We start from the raw sequence: 25,506 nt of genomic DNA on the forward strand, positions 1-25,506 counted from the left end.
TAAACCAGCTAATTGCCGCCATGTTGTGGTACCAGCTGGTCACTTTGACCCCACTCCCGGAGTTTGTCACAAAAGTCCAGAGAATGTTCATCAATTTCTTTTGCACTGGGTCGCTGCCGAGGTTCTGACTTTCCGCCTTCAGGCCCTGCAGCGATACCTTTACATTGAGCCCCCTCCAAGATGGTGTGCCCTGGTGACGTATTTCTTCCGGCAGGTGAACGGCCTGAATTGTGACGTGCAGCTCCTGTTTGTAGACCGCAGGATCCTTTGTGGTTCCTTGCAGGTGTTGCCCGTCTTTTACCAGAACCTGATCAAAGTCTGGAACATGGTCGCCTCGCAACGCATGTCTGGAGTACTGGCTATTGTCAGAGACCCACTGCTCAGGAATCTGCCCCTCCGTCCTTTTCAGTGGCTGGCAGAGAGGAGTGCTGTGGCTGCCAGGGTGACCAGGATCGGGGACGTGCTGGGTGGCGGAGGAGTGGGCTGGATGCTTCCGCAGGAGTTGGTGCGTCGCGCGTCCGTGGACTTCCGGCTCGCAGCCAATGCCATTCAGGACCTTAGGACAATCGTGCTCGGCCCCAACGTTATATTGGGCCTCGAGGTGGCGCAGGTGCGCGGTGGTCTTCCGCCTGAGTGTACCCCTGTTCAGATGGAATTCCACATTGGCCCCAAACCCCGAACCCTCCCTCGGGAGGCTGAGCCCCACAACCTGAGTCGCCTCGCGGAAGTGCCCTCCGTGACCTTTAGCATGGTGGAGGGTTTCCTGTACGGGCTGCTACGGCACACTCTTCACTTTCCAGCCCTTGCCCGCTGCCCGGGCATGCCCTGGTGTGCCTTGTTGCCCTCCGGCGGTGGAGGTCACAAGTGGGGGGCCCTCTACAGGGGTGTCCTCCCGCTTTCCATTGGGGGCATGGGGTGGAGGCTGTTGCACGCAGCAGTCCCATACAACTGCAGGCTGTGTTGGTTCATGGACTCCCAAGATACCTGCGCCTTTTTCAGCCTTGCGGAGTCCGTGACCCATGTCTGTCCAGAGTGTTGTAGGCTGCACTCCCTTTTCAGTTATTTAAAAAACCTTTTACTGTTGTTTTATCTGCACTTCAGTCTCATGCTCCTGATCTACGGGCACCCGGTTGTAGGGGGTGGTGGTGTGTGTCAGCTCTTCACCTCTGACTCTGAGCAGTTCGAATCACTCCCACTCCCTGGGTTCTAGACCTTGGACTTATTTGGGGTTGTGACAAAGTGCAGCAGACAACTGGTTTTGGTGCAAGAAAAAAAAACTGAGTTTATTGAAGTCACAAATGAACTTATAACATTAGGATTACACTGAGATTATACAGACCTACAAAGTACACTTAGTTAAGAATGGGGAACACACGGCATAACGAGGGAAAATCACGCTACTAATCCCCTTACCCTTGTCCCACCCCCAAAACCTAACTAAATTGAACTAGGAGAGGTCAGGGATCATGCTCACCAACCAGGGTTCCTTGACAGTTCGAAATCCAGACAGGTTAGCCGGTTGCAGTTTTGGGGTACGCTCTTTGTGTCCTCTGGGGCCTGCTGTCCCCATGTGGTCCTGATGTGTGGAATCTGCGAAGGCTCTTCAGTTGGGTGGAGGGCCCGGTTGTGGGTGATCGATCTTCATGGAGGGCTGTGGTTGCAGCCTTGTTGTCTTCGGTTGAGCCTGCCACCCCGTGCCCCTCGCCGTGTTGTTGCCTGCGGGCCTGCAAACCTCCAGATCTCCTTCCTCCGCTTGGCTCAGCTCCCTGCTTAAACTCGGCTTCAACTGCTCCCAACTGCTCACTGCCCTGTGTCAGCTTTCAAAACTGTTCACTCTTCTGTGTCCCCTTCCCCCTCGTCACTCCTGGTCAAGTTATACTGTTTTTTCGAATTTCTTATCTGAAACCAAATCAAGGTTAGTTCTTTGTCTGATTTGGGCTTCTTCAGGTGATTGTTGTCTCATTGTTTTTAATGGGCTCGCATCATGTTTATCATTGTCTTCCTGCCCCCGTAATTAGTCTTGAACTGAAAGCCATTGTATATGTGGAGTATTGATGGGTTTGCATAATTGCATTGATTGTTGTCTTCCTGCCGTAGTAGTTAGTAGCGATTATTTATGCAAGATTTTGATGGGCTTTAGTTTCGTGTGAGATGAAGTCTTTCTCTGGGTTGATTGTTTTAAAGGGAAGAATGCGTAATCTGTCCCCTCTCGTTGTCTGGTTTCAGGTAAAAGTCCAAAAGTCATATCCTTGTTGATGATATGAAAAATGTGGGAATTTTGAGAACCCTTCACGGTGCAGAGGTGGGTCTGGGAGGGAAGAGGACCTCCTCATGAACCTGCTTCTGGGCCTGGCCAAGTTGGCCATTAATAGATCCAGGCAGCGGGTGATAGAGAGGTCGTCTGACCCGACTGCCTGCCCCTTTTCCGTGGCTATGTTCGCGGCTGGGTGTCCCTGAAGAGGGAGCACGCGGTGTCTGCCGGCACCGTCAAGGCCTTCCAAGCTCGGTGGGCACCACGGGGACTGGGGTGTTTTATTGACCTTGTTAATCACATTTTAGTTTAATTTTTGCAAGTTTCCTTTAACTTTTGTCTTTGTTTCCCTTTAAGGGACTGCTTTTTACTTTGTCTCTGATTTTGTTAATTTAGTTTATTTGGTTGACTCAGAGTTACATCTTCTTAACCTTCCTAACCCTGCCGCTACGTCTTGGTGCCCCCCAGACATCCACAGCGGAGGTGGAGGCAGCCTGCTGACTGCTACACCCTGTCTGTGATGACCTTGGCAGACATCCTCTGGAGGGCCAAGATTTGGAGGGCCCCGGCCTGCTTCTGGAGTCCTGCTGTGTGACAGTGGCTCCCTCCTCAGCCTGTGGAGCTGGGAGCTGCTGGGGTCACAGGAAGAGGGGATTCGGATGGGCTGGACATTCCCGGAGTCACCTGGATGGATGGTCCTGGGATGTGCACCTGCTGATCCTGTTCCTTATGGGTGCCTGAGGGCCCCTGGCTGATTCCTTGACAAGGAGGGGTAGCTGGAGTGAGATCAAGCTGCCCCACACCCCTCTCGCATTGATGCTGGAGGCCAACTATGGTGTCAGCGATGGAGTTCAGCCTGCACAGCAGTGCAGGACCCATGTCCTGGGCCAAGGTCTCCATTGTGGTCACCATCCTACAAGTTTTTACCTTGGAGCATTGGCAAACCGACGCTATCACCTCAGCCTGAAGGTTCCATTGTGCCTTGAAATCTGAGGAGTGCATCAGACATCCCTTCCTGATGTTCCCGAGCTTGCCTTTGCAACCCCAGCAACTGTGACATGACTGAGTCCAGAGGTTCATCATCTGACTCGGACTCAGCAGATTTCCGGCCCCCAGCAGTCCTCCGAGAGTTGGAAACCTGAGAAGTCCCTGCCACCACCTGCTGTGGATCAAACATTGTGATGTGCTCATCAGATTGTGACCCTGAGGCTGCTCTAAAACTAAGTCCCACCGAGGTGTGTGTTCCTTCACTGGTGGAGGGTGTGGGTGAGCGTTGTGATGGGAGTTCATGGAGGATGCCTTCAGATTTCTCTCCAGAGGTTTCTTCAGAGCTTGATTGAAGGCCCTGGGTCATGGACTCTATCAGCTGTTTGGCAGATGTGTCTGTGAAAGCAAGGGGGAGATAATTAGTGCATGGCAGTAGCCTGTGAAACAGGGCACATCACTCATGGCCTGGTTGTCTGATGGATGTTGCACTGCTGGATTCTCACTTGGTTGAGCACCGCCGACCTCACCGTCAGCACAGGATCAGTCCAGATCATATCGGCCAGCTGAGTGGCGATATTTTCAAAGTCTGTGAGAGCCTTGCTTTCAGGCACTCCTCCACCAGTCTGTGACCTCTCCCTCTTGTTATGTGCCAGCTTGTCCTGCACGAATAGAGATGGAAAGAGCATAAGCAGGACATCTGCCAGGCCAGATGATACATATGCCTGGCATGTGTGGGTGGTGAGTGGTGCCATGGGTGGGATGAGAACAATGATGGTGAATGTGTGAGAGTGAATGGTGATGTCCCTTTAACTGGCAGTTAGAGAAGGCCCTGTGGATGTGTGATGGGTTTGTGAGTTTGAGCTGGGAGTGATGAGAAGAGTGACTTACCCTGGCAGAACTGAAGAGATCATTCATCCTCTTGCAGCGCAGGGTGGCTGTCCTCTTTTGCAGGGTGTTGGCGCTGACGACCGCTGTCACCGCTTCACAAGCAGGATTGGTAACGTTGCTGCCTGTGGCCAGAGCGGGGGTAGAGGACATCATGGCGGGCCTCCACCGAGCCCAAAAGGCATTCCAAGGGTGTGTCATTAAACCTCGGGATTGCAGTCTTCTTGCCTTTCGGTGCCAAGTCTTCTGTGCAGTGGTCCTGGGCTGGAAGTACTGAGAGGTGTGCGCATGGCTGCACTTTAAATATGGTGCCAGGCATGACGAAGCGGTGAGGTGATGGCCTGGTGGGCAAATCAGATGCCAGCCCACCAGCCAAATGGTGTGTTTTCCGGGAATGCATGATCAATAAGCATGATTGGAGTATGGAGTGAGAAACCACCTTTATGGCCGGCGGGAAAACCCTTTCCTGGCCCATTACCACACTTAGTGTAAATCTGGAACGATTCTGCCCCTTGTTTCATGTCGATGATCCTTCATCAGAACTTGAGGCGATTCAGCTGTTTCTCTCACCACAGATGTTTTCGGACATGCTGAGGATTTCAAGCCTTTATAGTTTTTATTTCTGTTCTCCAGCATCCACAGTATTTTGTCTTTCCCTAGAAAAAAATGTTCATTTGATGTTATTCTGCTTGGTAATGGGAGTTCATTACTATTAACTTTACTTAAGTTGCAGTAAACTTTCACCCCATGCATACATGATGTCCCAGTGTAACGATCAGACTTTTAAATTGTTAAAACTTTGATTAGAATTTATGTGAAATTATTGTGACACAGACTATACAGTACTTCAATAGATGGAAGTTTTATCCCTTGAATATTTCATATTTTTCATATTCATTTAATCACTGTTGAACTGAAAATAGTACTCCGCTTTAAATTAAAACTAACACATAATTTATGTTTGGAGTATACTGTCGTCACATCATGACCAGCCTATGCTGTTTACATTCATAAATCAAGTTTAGCAGCATTGCAGTGTGGTCCTCACTTCACAAAGGTGTTAAAGATGGTGGCCTGGAATTTCCGCATGTTTTCAGCCCAGTTATCGATGTAATTCAATGAGGTAGCATCAAGGATTGCAGAATTTTTAATGTAAGTGATTTGCGCTCATTGCCACTTTACTCTGGGGTATTTGTGATCTCTTAAGATAGCCCAATTTGGTCTGCTCACAAAACTAGTCTCAGGCCCAGGTCGGTGTGGCGCGCATCTGCCAATTGTGTCCATTCAATGCTTTACATCGCTTTGTGTCCACATTCTTGGACGAACATGCACCTGTGGTCACGTGAATTCTGTGTCGGTCACCTGAATCGCAGTGACCAGCTGTCAATGGAAGCCTGAGCAGGGTCTGTTTCTCCTGTTGCTCCTCCAAATACGACAACTCCAGTTTAACTTAGTCCGAATTCAGTCAATTACTGCAAAGCAGGATACAGCTCTGCAGTTTCACACTTGTTGCTCCCCGGGTCTTATATATCAGGGCAGATAAAATAAGTAAATTCAAAACCAATTTAAAAGTAAGAGCTTTAAATCAGCTAATTGAAGAATAGCTCATTTTGTGACAATTCCATTCCTCTTTGCGAGGCTGGAGAATACCCTATATCAGGCATCAATTGATTACTATCAATTACACTGCTTGATTGCGCTGATTTATGGGGTGGTATATGTTTAAGCTTTTGCTAATGAGTTTGAATGGGAACTTGGACGTCCCTGCATCAGAGTATAACCAATGTAGCGTTGAGCGCATTCCGAATATGTATCGCCATTAGCGCCCCTAGCGGAAACTCCGCGTTGGCGTGTAAACAGGGTTAGACAATGATGGGCCTAAAGTAATCTCCAGACTCCACTCTTAAACATCTGCTCATCTGGCGGTTTCAGATCCACATTACAGATCTCGGACCTTGGTATGCATCCTTCCCAAGAGGCAACATTCACCAGTTTAAAGTATGAGAAATTGCCACTAATATCTGAAATTAGTCTTCCATTGGCTGTCCTTTCTGGAATAAAGTCGAAAATAATTTTTATGTCTCCGGGATTTACTTAACTTTAGGAAGGCGTCCAAAGAAATCCCCAATTCGATCAGGTTTTGAAGACGCCTAAGTGAATGGGGTCTCCAACCCTGAAGCTAGTTTGTCATTGTCACCAAGTGCCATGCATGGAGTGTGAATGCGCCCTTAAATCAGTTACAAACTCATAACGTAGAAGAGGAAGGAGGATGAAATCTCACTTCACAAATCCAGCTGATTTCCTTGATCTTTTGTGTTTATACTCATTTTCCTCCTCTCTTGATATCCTATACTTCATCACCATATTCAATATGAAAACAATACTGATACACCTTTACAGTGCTGCTTACCATACAGTTCTCTCTGTGCACTGTTAATATAATTGAGAAACGCTGTTTGGTTTATGAAGGCAGGTGATTAAAAGGGTGAAAATTAGAGGAGTAGATCAACACTTTTTGGGAAAATAGTGCTCTGAATGCTGAGGGACTCGTATTAAATTCTGGTGCCCTGAAGCCCATGAAGAACCATTGAGAGGGAGACGGAGAGATCTCATTCATGGGTTCCAAGTCAGGACATGTACAGGACATTTAAAAAATATATAAAATCTTACAATTCCTGCTCAGACTATTATTTTATTCTATGTACAATGGCTGAGTACAGTAGTTTTCTCAGAAAAGTCTCCCCATATACTTTCATTTAAATCAATTTTACTTTCTTTCTTAAAAATCCCCTAACATTAGATTAGAGATCACATTTGGAAATCCGGTGACAGTCACTTCTGGCTTTCCATTGCTCGGCACCCGAGGCTGCCCCTGGAAATTAATTCATCAACCAATGGGCCTGAAATAGAGGAGATCAAACTACTTTTCTCCTGTAACCTGGTAGCTGCCCCTGGTGATACTTCACGATGTCCTTGTTCAGTAAAGTTAAGGTCAGCTCTGACCCGTAGTAAAATTCTCATTTTGGAATGGAATATTATTATGGATTATCCTTATTATTTGCCTCCACATACAACAAGCCGTTTCATCACCATTTTTGCTAACGTCATTTCAATTTGTTTTTGAAGGGGTAGAACTGGTCAGAGGATTGCTAAACAGAGGAGACTAAGGTTATCTCCCACCATCCTACCACTTCTTGCCCGGATCGACCTTTCGCTAAAGTTCGCGGCCCTTTAAATTCTCTGGCATCTTATTTTACCCAATGCGCTTTTACACTTTAATTTTCATGTACAGGTAAAATAATGTAGATAAACGTAATCAACTGCAAGATGTTCAATCTGAATGAAAAGAAAATGAACTTTGGAAGGAAATTTATCTAAATAAGAGTTTTTAAAAACTGGCGGTTTGCGGAAGGACTCAGAAAGGACTTAAACAATACTCTTGTGATTGACACAGAGGAAGTCAAATTGGATCTGCTCTGCTCCAGCAACCCAATGTACTAGGCCACAGGAATGTGGCTGCTTTAATACATACATATGTGTATAACTTTTGGATCCACTTTCCATTTATCTTAATTCTATTTGAAGGTTTTATTTCAGGGATTACTCAGAAAACAATGGTGTGTCAGCAACAACTCACTCTCTTCATTCAAAGTTTCGTAAAAAGAAAATTTGCTCCCCTACAATAAGCGGGATACCATTTTATTTGTGTAAAGCTGTTACGAGATGAACACGATTAATAGAACTACAATAAGATTCTAATTGTGCATATTATATATTATAATTTGACAATTATATTTTAGAGAGCGCACATGGAGACCCTTATATGGGAGGTTAAAAAAGAGATAAAAATCGGTGTTTTTGATGTTAAGAAATTGCAAAAAAAGAGCGAAATATAATGTGTAATCTGCACCAGATTGCTGGAGGGTTTGCATTATAAACGTGCAAATCAACTATTATAATAGATTTCTAATCATTCGGGAAAATAGCATATCTAGATATGTAATTAAATGAGGTAAAATACAAAAATAATATAGAAGATTCCATATAAAAGCATACCTGATCTGCGCCTAATTCTGATTCAAGCATGGAATTCTGAAGTACCAAGCCACTTCCCATTCACTCATATTGTATAGAATTCCTGATCCAAGCATAATTGTTCAATACAAAATCCTTATCCAAGCATAAAATTTCCTCCAATTATCCGATAGGTTCTGCTCAGCGCACTGAAAATGCTCAGTTCGCCGCCAAATTTCACCCGCAGCCAGCAGGACATTTCAGAGATGTAATTCCGTCCGTGTAAAATTTAGGGTTTTTTTTGTTAAGTGATTTGTTGTTTCTCTTTGGGTTAAATCGTTGAATTGATTGTTAAAATGGTGGTGGTACAAAGCTTTGACAACTTACTCGTTTTTGTCTGCAGTTTATGGAAATCTTGACCCAAGCATAACATTTTTGGCACACTAATTGTGCCTTTACTAGGATTCAATTGTAGTGTACAATGAATAGTGTAGTCCAGTTGTCATGCATAGGCAATAATTGTATACATATATATATATAAACTCCCTCCATGTATTTGACTATATGAATGGAGTCTAGCCCTGCTTATAACGCTGACAATGCTAGTTTGTCAATTATCTTAACTAGTTGGTAAATTAGTTAATAACTATGCTTTAATATACAGTATTACATCTGTGTTAAATCCATAGTACGTGCAATCTGCACCAATTTACAGTTGTCAGCAACGCATAAGAACTAATACTTAATTTAAATCAGGTTCTTCTCATGGTCCCTACCAGAAATGGACATCACTGTCTCGGCAATCAGGCACGCCTGGCTCATTTGCTTTCCCTCTCTTTTGAAGTGATTGTATTTCCATATGGCAGGGATGAATCCGATTGCGGCACTCAATTGTTCAAGTGCTTGGATCAATAGTTAACAGCACATGCATCTTTCATCAACCATTGGTTCCTGAAATTCACAAGTCCAATAAATGTTCGCGTCCGCTAATACCCTATCTTCAATGTAATGATATTGCGGTTTATAATGGGGATATGGAGGGGTGGTGGGGGATGCGGTTGAGGGGTGTACTGAGGCTAGCGGGGGAGAGAGAGAATCAGGTAGGTACGAAGCCTCCCTACATGTTGCTGCGCACTTTGTGGATCCGTAAGATGATAAAAGAACCCGAAGAACCAGATCACATAATTATCTAAAATAAGGCTACATAAAAATGGGATATAATTGTCCTGATGCGTCTTGCACACGCATCAATGCTTTAAAACATTTCCATTTTGCAGTGGTTACAGATCAAATAAAGTTATTAGCCAATGCAAACATCTGATCGTACGTTGTGGTCTCACCACACATACGGAATAAAAATCTGTCCAACTTCGTAGGTTTCCAAATTGCTTTCTGGCAGAAATACCAGGCCTCATTTATGGCGCTTACATGTCATTCAAGTTGCAAGGCATAATCGGGCTTGTTTATTGGTCTACCACAGCGTACTGGCATTTAAAAGGCTGCGGTTCCTTTTGTTTCTCTTCTCACATGTGCTATTCAAAGCAAGGCTCTGAAAGCAAATCGTTTTGTTCTGAGCAGTTCTCCTAACTCTGTAAACTTTGTAAATGACAACAACATCAAATAACCTAGTTCATGACTCAATCCATCCCTTTGGTTCATTTAAAAACTACATTAATCAACATTTTGATCGAAAACTGAACAAAACTATTTATCTCCCAAAGGTCCTTTCTGACCATGTTGAGCAAATGTGAAAAAGCTCTATATAACTTTAAATAAAGGCTTCTGTGCACGCGGATTAATTAGGCAGTGCCTTAATTTCTAAGGCCAGTATATTGAAATAATTATGTTGTACTTTTCGCGTGCTGTTTTGCCTATATAGAGCTACAATGAAAACAAGGAAACGCTAGTGCCTTTTATTGAAAATGTGGTTTTATTTTTGATTTTTCAATAGAGTTAATAAACGGCCTAGGTATGCCAACAAATAAGCCTTAGACTGTATTGTGAGCAGCTATGTTATTCAGAAGGATGGCTGGAAATTGGCTGGTTACTGATCTTGTCGTGTTATACAATGAAACCTGAGAATTTCTGTCACTCTGTGCATATGGTCCCGAGTGCTTTAATCCCAATTAGGGGCGGCTGACACACGGTCCTATTCATTGGGCTCAGGCTCTGAATTCATTTGCCTAGAAATGAACTTCATAAATAGACTCTCTCCTAAATGTGCCCAACAGCAAGGAAAATCGAATTGAGTGGAGAATTCATTCTAATGCGATCGAGTGAGAAAAGGTATGAATTTATAAGGTACACCGAAACATTTCAATTCAGCCACAAGTCTCTGGCCTTTTATCTTCACCACGTCAACCGAAAACGAAGTAGAAGTTAGAAAATTCTGTTAAAAAGGCAGTTGACTTCTTGCATACTGAATTCGTGGCATAAAGATATCTTCAACCTTAGGTGCGGGTTTTGAAATCTTAATTTTAGATCCGCTTAACTTGCATGGAAAGAATAATTACTTGTTCACTTTAACGGATGTAAAATGTTATATTTATTCTCGCGTCTAATTTCTAAGTAGGTCATTTGGCTGGATCCACAAATAACCGCAGTTTTGACATAAGCTAAATAAATGACTGGCAACCATCTAAGTGTGCTGTTGTTTCTGTTAAATGATATTAATCTGCTATATTAGTACAAAATAAAACAAAACATCTATTCAGGGTGTTTTTTTTTCTCTTATTGCGTTAGCCTACAACGGGAGGGCGTTTCTCATGTATTCGATACTCTTTTCTCGCCTTTGAACACATTGAATACCTTACAGCAATACGTTACAGCAATTCCCTCCATTCAAAAGTACAGTAGCAATAAAATGTGAAATCAAAAATGCCTAAGGTTTAGTATAATTAATATTCAACTTTTAAACATTTCAAAGCTGTTTTTAGGAGTATTTCAGGAACGCCGCAGGGAGTCGTACAGTTCCAAAGTTTCAGAAGGGTTAAATTAAGAAAGATTCCCTTATGCACAGGAGTTTGCGAGAACTTCTGATTTATTCCACTGTTTGCCCATAATTAAGTTGGCTCTATATACAGGCATTCATGCTGGTTTGAAAGTAATGTTGAACCTTCTCTAGCCAGAAGCATTTTGATGTGTTGAATGGAGCTCCCTGGTGGGACATTGGCCCAGGCTGCTGTGGCTCTGGACGTCTGTTGTTCTTCAACATTCATGGCTGATTATCGGGCAACCTGTTAAATCAAAAAGAACATTATGCCAAAAATGTTACTTGATGGCAATGACAGTTCAGCGGCACGCGCAAAAGAGCTCAAGCTGGTGCAGGATCTCTTATCAAACTATATTTTGTGTAAACCCGATCATCTTCCGTTGATGCTTGCAAAATATTGTTTTGTCGCCAGTTTAAAGTCTGTGACAGCAAGCCCTGGAATGTTTTGATTATCCCCAGTCCACAACATTGTCCTGGAATAAAGCTGAAACCATGTAATTAATGTGTCCTTTTATAAGACACAATACAGTCGTTCAAGCTATTTAATTTCATTTAATTTTCCATCCCATTTGCTTCGAACACTGCTTTTACTTTTAACACCCCAGCTTTCATTCTGGCTCCTGCTCCAGTGGACACATTAGATTGGTTTCACCCTTGCTTTTTATTTTTTTTTCAGGGGGAAATATAAAAGAAAACGTGTTTCTTCCCTCTCCTCTAGCCAATTTATTTCACTTGGAATAGTACATCTTTGAGCCAGAGTGGAAGAAAAAAAATGCCGTGCTGGTGTGAATGATTTCAGAGCAGAGCATTTTTTTTATTTTCAGTGGCTGGGAACCAGTCACAATTGGCGTACATTAATAAATAACTTTCCTCCCAGTCAGATTTTACATGGTCCTATTGATAAAATTGTTCGCGTGTCGTTCACGCTTTGAGATCATTAAATAAAGTATGGAAAGGCTCCACAAATGGAACAGTGGGGTACCTTGCAGTCCAAAGCCATCTACCTCTGCTTGCCCAATTTAACTTGGTGTCATCCTAAAGTCGCCAGGCCAGAGGTTACAGGGACATGTTCATGGCTTAAATTTATTGCCCCGAACTTCTTGTTTCTTTTTTCTGCCATTGAGGGAAGGGCCAAGGAAGACTTATCAAAGAGGTCAAACCCCGGTAATTTTAAAAAAATCTCTTCACACATCCAGCATAGTGGTCGAATGTTATCATTCGATATTTTAAATAAACCTAATTATATAGCAATGAATGCAAAAGGAAGGAAGAACTCTTCCCCCCAAAAATGTATTGATGTAGACATATAAAATCAAATGCGATTGCCATTAAATTGCATTTTGCTCGATACTGACGAAATCGTTAGAAATATAGGCGTCATACCTTTCCGTGTCATATGTATTGATGAATGGTTAATAAGTGAATATATCTGATGTAACCATGGCTGGAAGACATCAACACTGATGTGCCTGTTGATTATGTCAAATTAAAATCCTCTTAACAAACGACGACTATTAAGATGATAGCTGTCTATAAAACGCAAAACCTTTGTAAAATAACATATCTAAGAATTAAAGTTTTTTTATGCAGACAGGATAACCACTATATGGTCTTTCCACCGATTTCACAGTTTCACAAAGGATTGTTGACCGTTCTGGTATCACTTCATAATAAAATGGATGTACCAAGTGGCAACAGTTAGAGATATTACAATATAAAATATGACAATTAATAATTCATCAATGTTTTCTGCACTCCAGTTGTACAGTCAAGAACTGGGCATTCGGCACAGATCATTTATATTTCCTCCAAATGTATCAAATACATTTATTTTGCTATTTAGCCATTTTATATAATAGATTTAAAGCTGCACACACATGAGGTACATGGATGTTGAATGGTAATTCAACGGGTTATTGCCAACGCCTTCTAGTGCTGTTGAATCGCAATCCGCCTTGAAGTTATTGTTACAATTGAATATCTTTTCTCACTAATGTACCTTTGACAGGATATTAAATGCTAGCCTCAAAAGAATATAAAGCTCACCTGATTTACATAAAATACACAGTACAAACCCTTAATTTAATAAGTCGGGATATTTGAAGTGCAGCACGGGTAATTCTTTAGACTAACACTTCTTTTTATTGCATCTTCCTGCGAATAAAGAAAGGGACTTTTATTTTTTAGCCTGAAGTATAAATAATCTAATGTTAAAACACTTTCCCAATGATAGGAACTGTTTCACTTTCAACAGAAGGTTAAACAGCTAAACGATTTATTTCACTTTTATAAACATCTAACGCCCTGACGACCAAAGGACGAGAACCTTTCCAAGTAGCTCAAACTGGCTTTTTAAAAAAATCACATTCAAGGTGAGGAATATTTAAAATAAGGGCATTTTATTTCACGTGTAAAACGGTTAGATCCAAAACAATTCATGCCCTAAAAGTCATGTAATAACGACAATCGCAAATAAACGTTGTGGAAGAAAATCTGTTTTTTTTAAAACAGTTTTTCAAAGGTATAAGATCTCATCTCAAGCTTTCTAATTTTGAAGAAGTGCAGCGCTTTATTCAAACGAAGAGCGATTGAATTCCGAGCTATTGCATTTGGCCCCTTTAGGAGAAAAACTGGTCCCACGCTGTTTGTTTTAAGGACGTAGGTCAGTCTGAATTTCCCAATCGCAGTCCCAAATAGGCTTTGGAATAGCTCAACATTGTCAAAGGTTACCTGGAATCACTGGCTTAAAATGATTTTCTCAACTGGATGGACCAAGGGTTTAACGGAAGAGCTGGTCAAATGTAGATGCTGGTTATCTTGAGACGGTAGCGACTTTTCTTCTGGTGTTTTAGCATCAAGTACCTGCCCTGTTTCTATGCGGCACACGCCGAATCAATAGAAGTTAACAAGTCCTCTAAACATTCCTGCTCTCTTTGTTTAACCGAGATCCACTCCTCTGAGAAAATAAAAAAAAACCGAGGGGGAGAGAAAAATCTTTGAAGTATATTTAACCTGAAAAGAATCAGCCAAGTAGACTTAACTTTAGTCACTTATTTTCCCAAAGTTTTGTTGGTCGCAATAAAAGAAGGTAAAATTTATGGAGAAATTATACAGTGAATTTGTCACTTAAAATATCGTAACTGTCTGCTGGACAATAACACAAGCTGACGATTAATGGTCCCGCCAGACCTTTGATTCACAATCGCCTTTTTTGCGCCCTTGACAAATTGGATTTTGGGAATGGGAAGGTCGCCTGGGCCATTGTTCCTGGCCAGTTCGAGCACTTTATTATTCAGCTGGGTAGGGAAAGTCTCCATGTGTGTCTCTCTGACCCTCTTGGCTGTGGCTCGCAGCTGTGATCGCACCAAAACTCTCTCACCAAACTGAGGCACTCTGTGCACTCTGCTCAAACGCAACCTTCCCCCCTTTGGATAGAAAAAGCGCAGCGCACGGACTCCATCGCGTCATTTTGCAGGCGGAGACCAGTCTGTGCCCATCTCTCTCTCTCTCTCTCATCTGTCTCATCTCGCTGTCAATCCATCCCTCTTCCTCCGCTCCTTCTTTCCCCCCACCCCACCCCCACCCCTGCATCCCCGGAGCCATGCAAACCCCCCGGAGCTCGGCGATCACCGTGACCGCGGAAAGCATCATCCCAGCCGGCCTGCGCCTGGGTCCCGTGCAGGGCATTTTTAGGCTGGGAAAATACATGTCCGATCGCAAGGAGCAGTGCAACAAGAAAAAGGTAACAGTTTTCGTTGCATTGATATAAATTTTTAAAATGCAACTTTCCCTTTGCTTTATATTTTTTTCCCCGGGATTGGAGGGAGAGGACTCTAACTCCTAACCAGTTAGGAGCCTCGCAGCTGCTCCGAAAAATCACCGGAGTTTAATTTTCTCTCTCAAAACCAAGCAAAACACTATTACAAGTCAATTCTTTACGAGAGTAAGTTACTGGACAGATGCAAATGTCTGGTCTTTGAGTTCTGCGGGTTCTGCTTTAGGTTGTCTGATGCTATGGGTCCGAATTCATCGTTTGCTCGCTAATTGTTAGTTAATTGTATTTTTCTGCAAATTACCATAGTGTGTTAACTTGTGTTAAAGTTATTGACAGGCTGCTTTAATTGGATCTAATTTTTGCTCTCGTGTGCGGCTAAAGGGTTCAATTATATGGTCAGTAATTAACCGTGCGGTTAGACTTCAATTAATTTATTTTACACTTGTCGAGATCCATAACCAAGATCGAAAATGTTTATTGTGAGTGATTCATTATTCAGCTGGATGGCTGGAATTTTAGCAGCTACTTCGCTATGTCCTCGAATATTCAGGTATCATTAATTTAATTAAAATAATCGAATGATAAGTAATCGGATCATTTTCAGTTTACACACGGCAATTACAGTTAGATGAACAATTGTTATTAACCAAACACTGCTTGCTCCATGAAGCCGTAGTTAAGTTATCAATAGCTGAACTACATTGCACAGCACAATCAATTACAATTCATGCAGTTTGGCTACTAATATTACTGTATGCGTGTGCGTATGTATGTGTGTAATAAACACAGAGTCATGCATACAGGGGAAGTCTTATTCGGGTTTAATTGTTTCCAGTTGTCCAATTCCACGTATTGTCATGGGCTTCCTTAAACAGGTGCAGATACCGTGTCGTATGTCATGGTCAGATTTTTAATTTGTTCACCCCCCATTAAACGCTCTGACAAACTAAGTTATTTATTTCTCGTCTGTTCCGATTTTGTTTCTTGCCGAAGCAACGTTCTGCCTAATTATAGCTAACTTTTCCCAAGCGACTCTAAATGGCCGCGCCTGCTCCACCCTAGCCCAATATTTTGTTGGCAACTTCGTTTTATAGCGAAAACTGAAACGTCCATTGGTTGGGTTTCTCCAATCGTACGCTAGCATATTTATTAGCGAACTTAATTTCAATGCATGAAAGGTGTAATATAAGTCGAAAGTTAAGCTCAGGTGCACTTCGAAATTCAATGATACCATCGGCCAATTGCCAAAAGTGAACAGGTGTCACTAAAACACGCGGCGATGGAAGTTCTTTGTGCACTGCGGTATTACCTAAATATATTTAAAGTATCTGAGAGTTGCAATTAAGTTAGCATGAATTTGTGTTTGTAAAGGCGCAACTATGGAAGCTCGGATTTGTAATTGATAAACAAAGCGGCTTTTTTTCCCCATTTTCATTCTTCCGTGGATAATTCTAATCCTTGATCACTCATTCTGAATTCTAAATACCAACATATGTGGAATTTTAATTGAACCGAAGAAGCTTGAGACGTAACTGAAGATAAAAAAATAACTGCGAATCTTTCTTATTTACAGCGATGTGAAACAAATTGCCACAGTTTGTGTGTTAGATGCAACTTCTCTATTTTTTGTTCTAGTTTAAGCGAGGTCGTGTAACCCCAGCTCCTCCGAGTCATTGTAATTCTTAACTGGTTTAGAAGCAGGTCGCCGTCAGGTGTCTTCTGATCCCATTCCCTTTAACATTACCATTCCTGCCTGCAGTCTTCACTCGATGGTTTTAAATACAATTTTCGGTCATCTAAAGTGCCTAGCTCAAACGTTTGTGTGAAAGATGCTTATCAATAAACCTAGTTTTAATCGTGTTTTTATACGGAGCCTTTCGAATATGATTTTAAATGACATAATGGGGTACGTATATGTTGCGAATAGACTAACGAGGTGAATCAAGTGTATGTGAATCAAAAGATTATCGTAGGGATAATGCAGGAATCTTCCATTTGCCTTTCCTAAACTGTGGTGCTGGGGATGTATTTCAGGTACGCTTTGTCAGAGGGGATTTGATTGATGAAGCTGGCGACTCTGTCCCGGAGTGGATAGAGTTAATCCGAGCTGCCAGACACGTCCAAGAGCAGAATCTGGAAGCGATCACTGACCTTCCAGGGGGACAGGTACATCACATTACAATTCTGGCACAGTTGTGGCTTTTTATCATGCTAACAAAAAAAAAAGCAGCCCAAAAAGATTAAATCGCACACAACCCTTAGATTTCTGCATCTGTTCTCTTCCGCAGATCTTTTACAGAACACTGAGGGATATCCAGCCCGGGGAAGAGTTAGCAGCATGGTACTCCAGAGCTCTGGCTCAGTGGCTCGATATACCAACCACAGCCACACCGACACATGATGAGAAAGGTAGGGGCTATCAACTCAGTCTCACTGGGTAAGAGAAGTGGTGGACGCTGAAAAATATCTTTAGATTGAAAAGTATGCATTACATTAAATAGCATTTCTAGGCAGCTCAGTATGAAAGGGTTTTCTTTCCCGCAGAAATGTTTATGGACATATAAGATTAAGTGAGGCTATATATATCTATTGCGTGCTTTGAAAGCATAAACACAGATTGCTTGTAATCACAAAGTACCTGTGAACATGGATATCATTTACGTATGAATGTACATGGGCATCCATCAGGGTCGATTTACACGCAGGTTTATTGCAGCAATTCAGTGGTTTACCGTGATGTAACGAAAAGCATCAAAATATGATTAAGGACCATTAAATTCTACCTTAATCGATAACGAAATATATTGTCTGAGTGAAGTTACGGCAGATGGACGAATTTTTTTTATTCCTCCAATGCTAAAGTTGTTGGAGTAACTCTAGTCAACCGGGGACTAATGCAAATTTGCTGTGAGCCTTAATGTTTCCAATGGGCACCCAATATATGCTTCAATGGACCGTATTACCTAAAGGGGAAACTTTTTTTTTCAAATGTTGAAAACGCGTCATCCATTTCCAGTTTACAGTCAATCATTGCAAGCATTGTTTTGGCTGTACGGAGTGAACGTTCCCCCAGTATCATGTACCATGTGCACACACAAGACACGGTCTGGTCAAATGACTCGCACTTTCTGCCCGGCCCAATGTAATTTTGAAAGGCGATGAAATGGGCCACTTTATCTGAAACTTTTAGGTTGTCAATAAAATCGGGAGGCGAATTCATTTCATTGCTGGCCTGCAAGAAACAGTAAATTACAGATATTGACTTATTTGATATTTCTGTTGTTGTGCAAGAGTCAATGTGGTGGCACAATGTGTTCAAGGAATAAACCTGAATCCGATAAATGCATGGGATAATGATGCCTTATTGGCTTGTATTTGCGAGAATTGGATTTTCGATGGTACTTTGCAAGTGACGTTTTTCTCAGCATCACCCGTTAGATCTGAGATTGTAACCAGCATCGCTGGGTAGTTGGGTTGTTGAGAATCGGGAAAGTTTCTACCCCATCTTTTTGACAAGCAATTCGTAGGCGTGCGAACATACTCTTAACATCAGTCAACCGAGGATCTACGCTGAGTAGATAGTCCTTGGTTCTATTGCCCTTAAAGTAGAAGAGGAAATGCATCGGAAAAATACAGTTTGTTGCTCAGGACCGAATTTAAGGATACGATTGAAAATTGTTGGCATTACAAAAAAAATCAGACGAATGTATTTTTTAATACCATGTTTCATATCAATCGAAAGAAATTCTAATAATCTGTCGAGGTCCACCGGGAAAAGGGGTGCTTGGGAGCTCAATGTTTGATTGACTTAGCAAAACTTAACAAAGGCTCATTAGGGCAAATCATCACTAGGATTCGAATTGCAAAATATGCTGCAATTGTTACCAGGTCACCATTTTACCGTGAAAATATCTTTGAAGATAGATGTGTTTGTGTTTACAGATCGCGTGCACAAATCTCCACAGATTTTTTGTATGGAAAAAAAAAACTTGAAATGCATGCATCCACATGATGAAATATACATACGTTTTCATAAACATGAAACCATACAGGTTTGCATGATTGCAGTTTACTTACGTACATATATGTAAACTATATTTAGTAATATGGTAGGATTAAAGAGACAGTAAATGGAATATGCAGTATACCTGTTTTGATGAACTTTGGACTTTTTGTTTCATCGTTGCCTATTTTGATTGATGATTATTAATCTGTTTAAATTCTAGCCAGGCTTGGTAGAAGAATACTTATTCAAACAAATAGTGTTTTGTGACTGAACAGTTCAAAAGTGGATTTCATGGATATTATTGTTTTGCCTTTAAGATAGATTGTAGTGCAATTGACTAATGCGAGAGAATTAGGCAACAACTAATCCAGATTCCAGAGGGGAAACGGAGAGGAATCCTGGCTCTAAACTGTGTATGGATAACAATATTGCATTCCTCAAAGGATTAACAACGAGAGATCCAGTAGCGAACTCAGCTATTAAATCTCATTTTTCAAACGAGTAGGGAACTGGTGGTCTCTGATGGGGGAGGGGAGGATTGAGGCGCTTCTGTAGTCTCTAAACCAAGCTGTAGAGAAAGTGCAAAGTGATGGGATTACTGAAGTCGTTGCTTCTGTCATGGTAGCTCACGACGCCTTAGCAATTAAAAGTAAGTTTGGCAGACGCTCCCAAAAATCAACAGACGGTGTGCAAACCCCTTGCTTCAGGCTTCCAGTTGTGTCCCTACCAAGGCCACCTACTATAATTCACCGTGGATCGATCGTGCAAGAAGGACCATGGATAATAGCAAAACGACTGTTATTTTCCCTTTTTGTGCTATAATGTAAATTTGAAGACAAATAGCTCAACTTGTTGCAAAGTTCAGCCCTTAAGTGTATGTATACGTGTCAATAGCGTTGACCGAGCAGGTATAGTTAAAACAATTCGGCAGTACCTATGACAGTGAAATGCTTCACAGGTATTGTCGATACTATTTTATAGGCCTCTATTGAAATATATTGAAATCGTGTGTATCGCCTGCTTCCTTTAATGGCTGGTTCTGATCACTTTCTCTTAAAATCATTTCACTTTCAGCGCGGTGCTTTAACACTCCGGCTCTTGCTGATTTTGAATTCAAGCGGTTGAATTGAAATGTCAGTGAATTAGTGGATCAAACACTGTTCATCTTCAATCATATGCCTGAACCCGGAATTTATGTTCCTGAACACTAGCCTGCTTTGCAGTGCAAACTGAGAGAATAGACAATACAGTGAATCTTTCTGAAGTTAAAGTTTAAAATGCGATTGGAACACCTTAGCTGGCTAGTTTGCGTTCCTGCATAATAGTCAACGTATGAAAAGATGCTTTTGAACAATAGAATCATTATTAAAATGCTCCTTATAACACAATCACAGTGTTTTGGCGCCTGATCTCACGATTTCTTCGCATTATATAGTTGTTTAAGATATAAAAGATTTTACACGACGGCCAGATTATCAGCAGGTCGTGTTCGGTAAAACTGCATTAGTTTCACAAGTATTGAACATGAACATAGGTTTAATGAATGCATAATCTGTGTAAACCTAACTGTAATCGTTTTTTAAAAATGTAGTTTACTTGAAGATTATAAATTCAGAACTTATTAAAGTTTTGTTTTTTGAATACATTTTAACAGCCTGACTGAACATTTTAGGGAAATATACCCCTATATTTCGTTTTTACACGATTTTTTTGGTTTTACCTGTAGGAGTTTGGACGTAGGTGTCTGAAATGTAAACAACCTTAAGTTCCCACTCTACTTTCATTGATAAAGGGGTTGATACTTGTGAATACTTTTAGTGTGATTTCGAAATAACAAGTAATAGAACAAATTTCAAGAAACTTAATGAAATATCAGATATCTTAACTAGAAATATGAGAAACATTTATCCAGGAGAATCAAAAGTACCTGATGCACACATTTGCTAATTGTGCTCCATGAGGTAGAATCAGAGCATCATTATCAGTAAAATAAGCGGACTAAATGCTTTTACCCGCATTGATTTTCAGCAAATGACAGAAGGACTAATTATTATTTGATCCTTTAGAGATTATTGCAATTGAAATGGCCGGAACAAAGTTGTATTTAATTATTCCAACTGTTCACAAATAATCTACATTGTTGAGGTCAATGCTGGGAAACAGTCGATTTAATTTTAATTATACACGCAATATTGGTTTGAGAGCCATAAAATAAAATTGACATTAGCGCGAATGTAGCAATGGACGAGGACCAGGATGTTAATTACACGAAGCAACATGAATCGGGGAAATCGGTTTCAGGAAAGGAATCGAATAGAAAGCAAAGAAACAGAAGTGGAAAATTAACGAAGAGACCAGGCAAAACAAAATTAAAAGGCAGAAAGAAAGGAAGAAAAAAAAAGTAAATGCATTGAAGCACTAGGGAAAGAGACACGTTTATAAAAGGAAACACCAAAAACTATCAGCTATAAAGGAAATAAAAAGGTTATAAAATGATTGTGGAATATACAGAACCATGCTTTAAATTGTGAAATGACTAGTATGACGCCATCCTTTCGTTCGAACATCTACAAGTGAGAGCACCTCAAGGAACTGTAACTCTTTGAATAGCAACGTTTATATCCTAGGCATTGTTCCGATTTTAATGCGAAGCTCATGATATATAGATTGTTCTTTGACCAGTTTGTCCAACTCCTTGCCATACGCCTCCTTTCTTCAACATCAACAGATGGGCCAAGTGCATTGTTTCAAGCGCCCCATGATTTCAAGGAACAGCTGTTATCACCTCCAAGGCCTGCAAAGGCCAAAGCATTAACTGTCTAGATTGTATATGTCTGATCAGGCTTGTGTTTCCTCCTTGGAGAACAGAATCATTAAATAACAGAACTAAGAATTACATATAAATTATCTTACCAAATGATTTGCCTCATTGACTTCCTTCTACATTTATTGCCATTTAATTTGTGAAGTTATCTGTTTGGGTCGCAGAAACTGGGCTGGTGTAGTGGGAGGGCAATCGAAAACAGTGACAGTAAGCCTTGTAGCATCATATGAGGATCGTGTTAATAACTACACGCTTGTTTACAATCTATATCTTTATTTTTAAATTCGTTCGTGGGATGTGGGAGTCCCGCTGCATCCGTTACTGCTGAAATGTAGATAATAATTTGAAACGCTGTCACCTATTTACCTTATCCTACAGCCTTTGGGCAGAATTCTTGTTCATATTAATTGTAGTTTATGTGGGAATATGTATAACCTTATCCTAAAACTTAGTCTTCTTCTCATTCATTTCTTTAGGGGAGGAGCGTTATATTTGTTGGTACTGTTGGAGAACATTCAAATATCCGAACACTTTAATAGCTCATATCCACTTCCACTGCTCTCTGAGTAATGGCAGGGGCTTCATCAACAGCGACCAGTGCAGAATCTCGGAGACTTTCACCAAATCTCCAAAGGCAGCCGACATATCCAGTTCATCAACATCCCTGAGAAATGGCCATCAAATCTCCTCTGGCTCCACAGAGGGGCTTAAACGATCGTCGTCGCCGATTTTGGCTAAAATGGTTATGAGCAAGAAAACCGTGGGACACGAGGATGAGCAGGACAGGGCCCTGGACATGAGTGTCAATTCAGCCAGAAGTCATGGAGCCCTGACGGCTATAGGCGGCACGTCAATAGTCAGCGCGATGGGCTTTCATCCTGGGATTCGATCTGCTTTTAAACCCACTGGATTATCAAAATTAATATCGTCCGATCCAAGCGGAGACAGCAACACTAAAACAAATGGATTAGGCTTCAATAAACTCCTGAGCAGTGTGAAATCACCACGTTCCACCAGCGAGAGCATGGGGGGGAGTCACCCAGCCAAATGTATTCATTCCATCGAGCCGCCACTCCCTGCACTGCCATGCAGCAACACAACCAGGGGCTTCCCCTCGTTTCCCAATTTTGAAGAGGCGTCTGCATTCAAACATGTGGAAAGGGGGCTCCACCCCAATTTGTCCCCTAACCGTTACACCCCGATCCCAACGAGCGTTCATTTTGAGAGGTTCTCCATCCCGCCATTTGAAGGAGTTAAACCTTTCTCTGGGGAATGCAACATCCCCATAATGCCCTTAACCGTTTATAATGGTGAACTTCTCTACAGTCCCCCCTATTACCCCTTAAAATTCCACTTCAGCAACTTAATTAAATACCCAGAATCTGTCACCTACTTCGGAGCTCCATCTCTCAACCCCGAACTTGGTTCCATCGCCAATATTGACAGAGAGATTGCCATGCACACCCAACAACTGTCGAGTATTGCTGCAGAAAAGAGCAGATCTCGGCTGGAGTCCATGTCCACCACCAGCACATCCAGTGGCAAGCCCAAAAAAGGTCACCTCTGCTTGTACTGTGGGAAACTCTACTCGCGTAAATACGGTCTGAAAATTCACATGCGGACACATACAGGGTACAAACCTTTAAAATGCAAAGTCTGCCTTCGACCCTTTGGAGATCCCAGCAACCTAAACAAACATATCCGCTTGCACGCCGAGGGTAACACGCCATACAGGTGTGAATTCTGTGGCAAGGTGCTTGTGCGTCGCAGAGACCTGGAGAGGCACGTCAAATCGAGACACCCAGGACAAAGCGTGCACAAGACTGAGAGCAAAACGGAAACTTCCTTCGACGACGCCGAGCAGAAAAGTGATCATAGTAACGAGAGCGACGTGGACGTCTGTTTCACCGATGATCAGAGCGACCAAGATTCAGGAAAGAACAACGATCAATGAATAACTTGAAGGACTGACGCGAGTAAACACCGAATTGCCAAAAACGAAAATGCTTGAAGCATCTGAAAATGCCTGTTTATTTTGTACATAAGATGATAGGAATTGTGCCTTTCGGTGACTATTATGGTAAACGGTATTTATTAGGGCTGAGCAATATTCATAGTTCCGGCTAATGCAATTTAAGAATGCCAAGTGATGGTCGTTTAATAATTTACTATGAAATTACAAATAAGCTCAAAGCGTCTGTAAAAAACAAACTCAGCAAATTGAATAACACGAACGTGATTAAATCAAATCCTCAATGCACTTCCTTTCAGATTTTACCCGTCGATGCAATATTGTCATAAAGTAAACGCTAATATCACCGACACATTTCCATAAATGGAATGATCCTCATCTAGAAATCATGATGATTAATAAGTCGACAGGTCCAGAGTGAATATCAATCATTTAAGCAAATGTGTGAGGGTCAACATACTTTATTAGCAGACAAAGCTAAAAGTGACCTATGATGTAGAGCTGGGAGCAATTATTCTATTTTGTTTGAACTCGCGTCTTTAAAGGGACAAACATTAAAGCACTATAAGACGCACGCAAAACATGACAGAGTGACTTTTGCTGATAGATTAGTAAGTAGTTAAACTATTTAAAATAGGGCACCATTATTGTTTTGATCATCTTTATGTACATATGTTTTCTGGAAACATATAGGAGCATGAAACTGAAAGTATGTGATAATGCTATATATAATTTCAAAGAAAATATAATTTTTTGTGAAGTAGAACAATATGTTGTGTATTTTTGTTTTTATATTGAATGATGTACAGTGCACTTGGTATTCGCCCTTTCGTTGCAATGCATTGTGCGAGAATTTTCGAATAAACTTACTTAACATTTTGAAGATTTGTTTACATCAATCTTGTTCATTTTTGTGAGGGATTATGGATGGGTTTATATTCTGTTGTATGGTTCAAAAATCTAAAATAAGTTATATGTGTTCGAAATTGTATTTGGAAATAACATAATCGGATCTTATCAATTTTCTGCATATAATTAAACAAAACATTTTTTCCCCTCCATGGGTTTCCGTTTTCTAAATTCACATCAAACCTGTAACATATATCAATAGTGACTCTCCTACCAATCAGGGCCGGGTGTGTCAAGCGCCACAATAGTGAAAGATTCATATATTAATTACTGTTGCATTTAGGAATGCCACCATTAAATCTTGTTTTGGCTGTTAAGGTTGCATTGCAAACATAATCAGTATGATTCGAATTATTTTGCCAATTGATCAAAAATGTCAAAGGGATAGAGTTTTTGGAGGGTAACCGCTAACATTGGGTTACTGAAACATTGCAGATCTGTTTAATCTCCGATTTAAAAAAAAACCCTTCGTAATAATAAAAATGAACTTTTTGAAAAACATAAAATGTTAATGAATCTGTACAAGGAAGTGTTTGAACATTCGGAATATGTAACACTTTGTGTAGATTTACAATCATCTGATGGGATAACACTTTCACCAGAGAACGTGGTTAAAGATCTTCTGACCGATTGGCCGCACCATAGTCTAACTGTTAACTTATTAACGGCCCATAGATGCTGTCTGATCTATTGAGCCTTTCCACATCCTTTGTTCTTGTTTCAGATTTCCAGCAACTGCAGTTGTTTTATTTTAAGTGTTAAAGAGTTACAGATTCATTTACAGCTTCTGGTCCTCACTAATATTGAGCACTGGAACTTGTCAGAAGTCATGTCACTTGACGGATATTACATTTTCGCGGGTTGGGTTGTATGTGTTACAAGAGGGAGCGA

The 25,506-nt window shown here is 41.4% G+C and overlaps 1 protein-coding gene across 1 annotated transcript; it reads left to right on the forward strand.

The window, feature by feature from the left end:
* Positions 1-14,719: 14,719 nt before the first annotated feature.
* prdm13 (PR domain containing 13) lies at positions 14,720-24,362 on the forward strand. Its single transcript, XM_078541323.1, has 4 exons — positions 14,720-14,871; positions 16,939-17,070; positions 17,193-17,313; positions 22,211-24,362. The coding sequence occupies exons 1-4, from the start codon at positions 14,731-14,733 to the stop codon at positions 23,686-23,688; spliced, it is 1,872 nt and encodes a 623-aa protein (XP_078397449.1). The 5' UTR covers positions 14,720-14,730; the 3' UTR covers positions 23,689-24,362.
* The last annotated feature ends 1,144 nt before the right edge of the window (positions 24,363-25,506 follow it).

The sequence above is a fragment of the Cetorhinus maximus genome, chromosome 5, assembly GCF_964194155.1.
Source record: "Cetorhinus maximus chromosome 5, sCetMax3.hap1.1, whole genome shotgun sequence".
NCBI classification, from domain to species: Eukaryota; Metazoa; Chordata; class Chondrichthyes; order Lamniformes; family Cetorhinidae; genus Cetorhinus; species Cetorhinus maximus.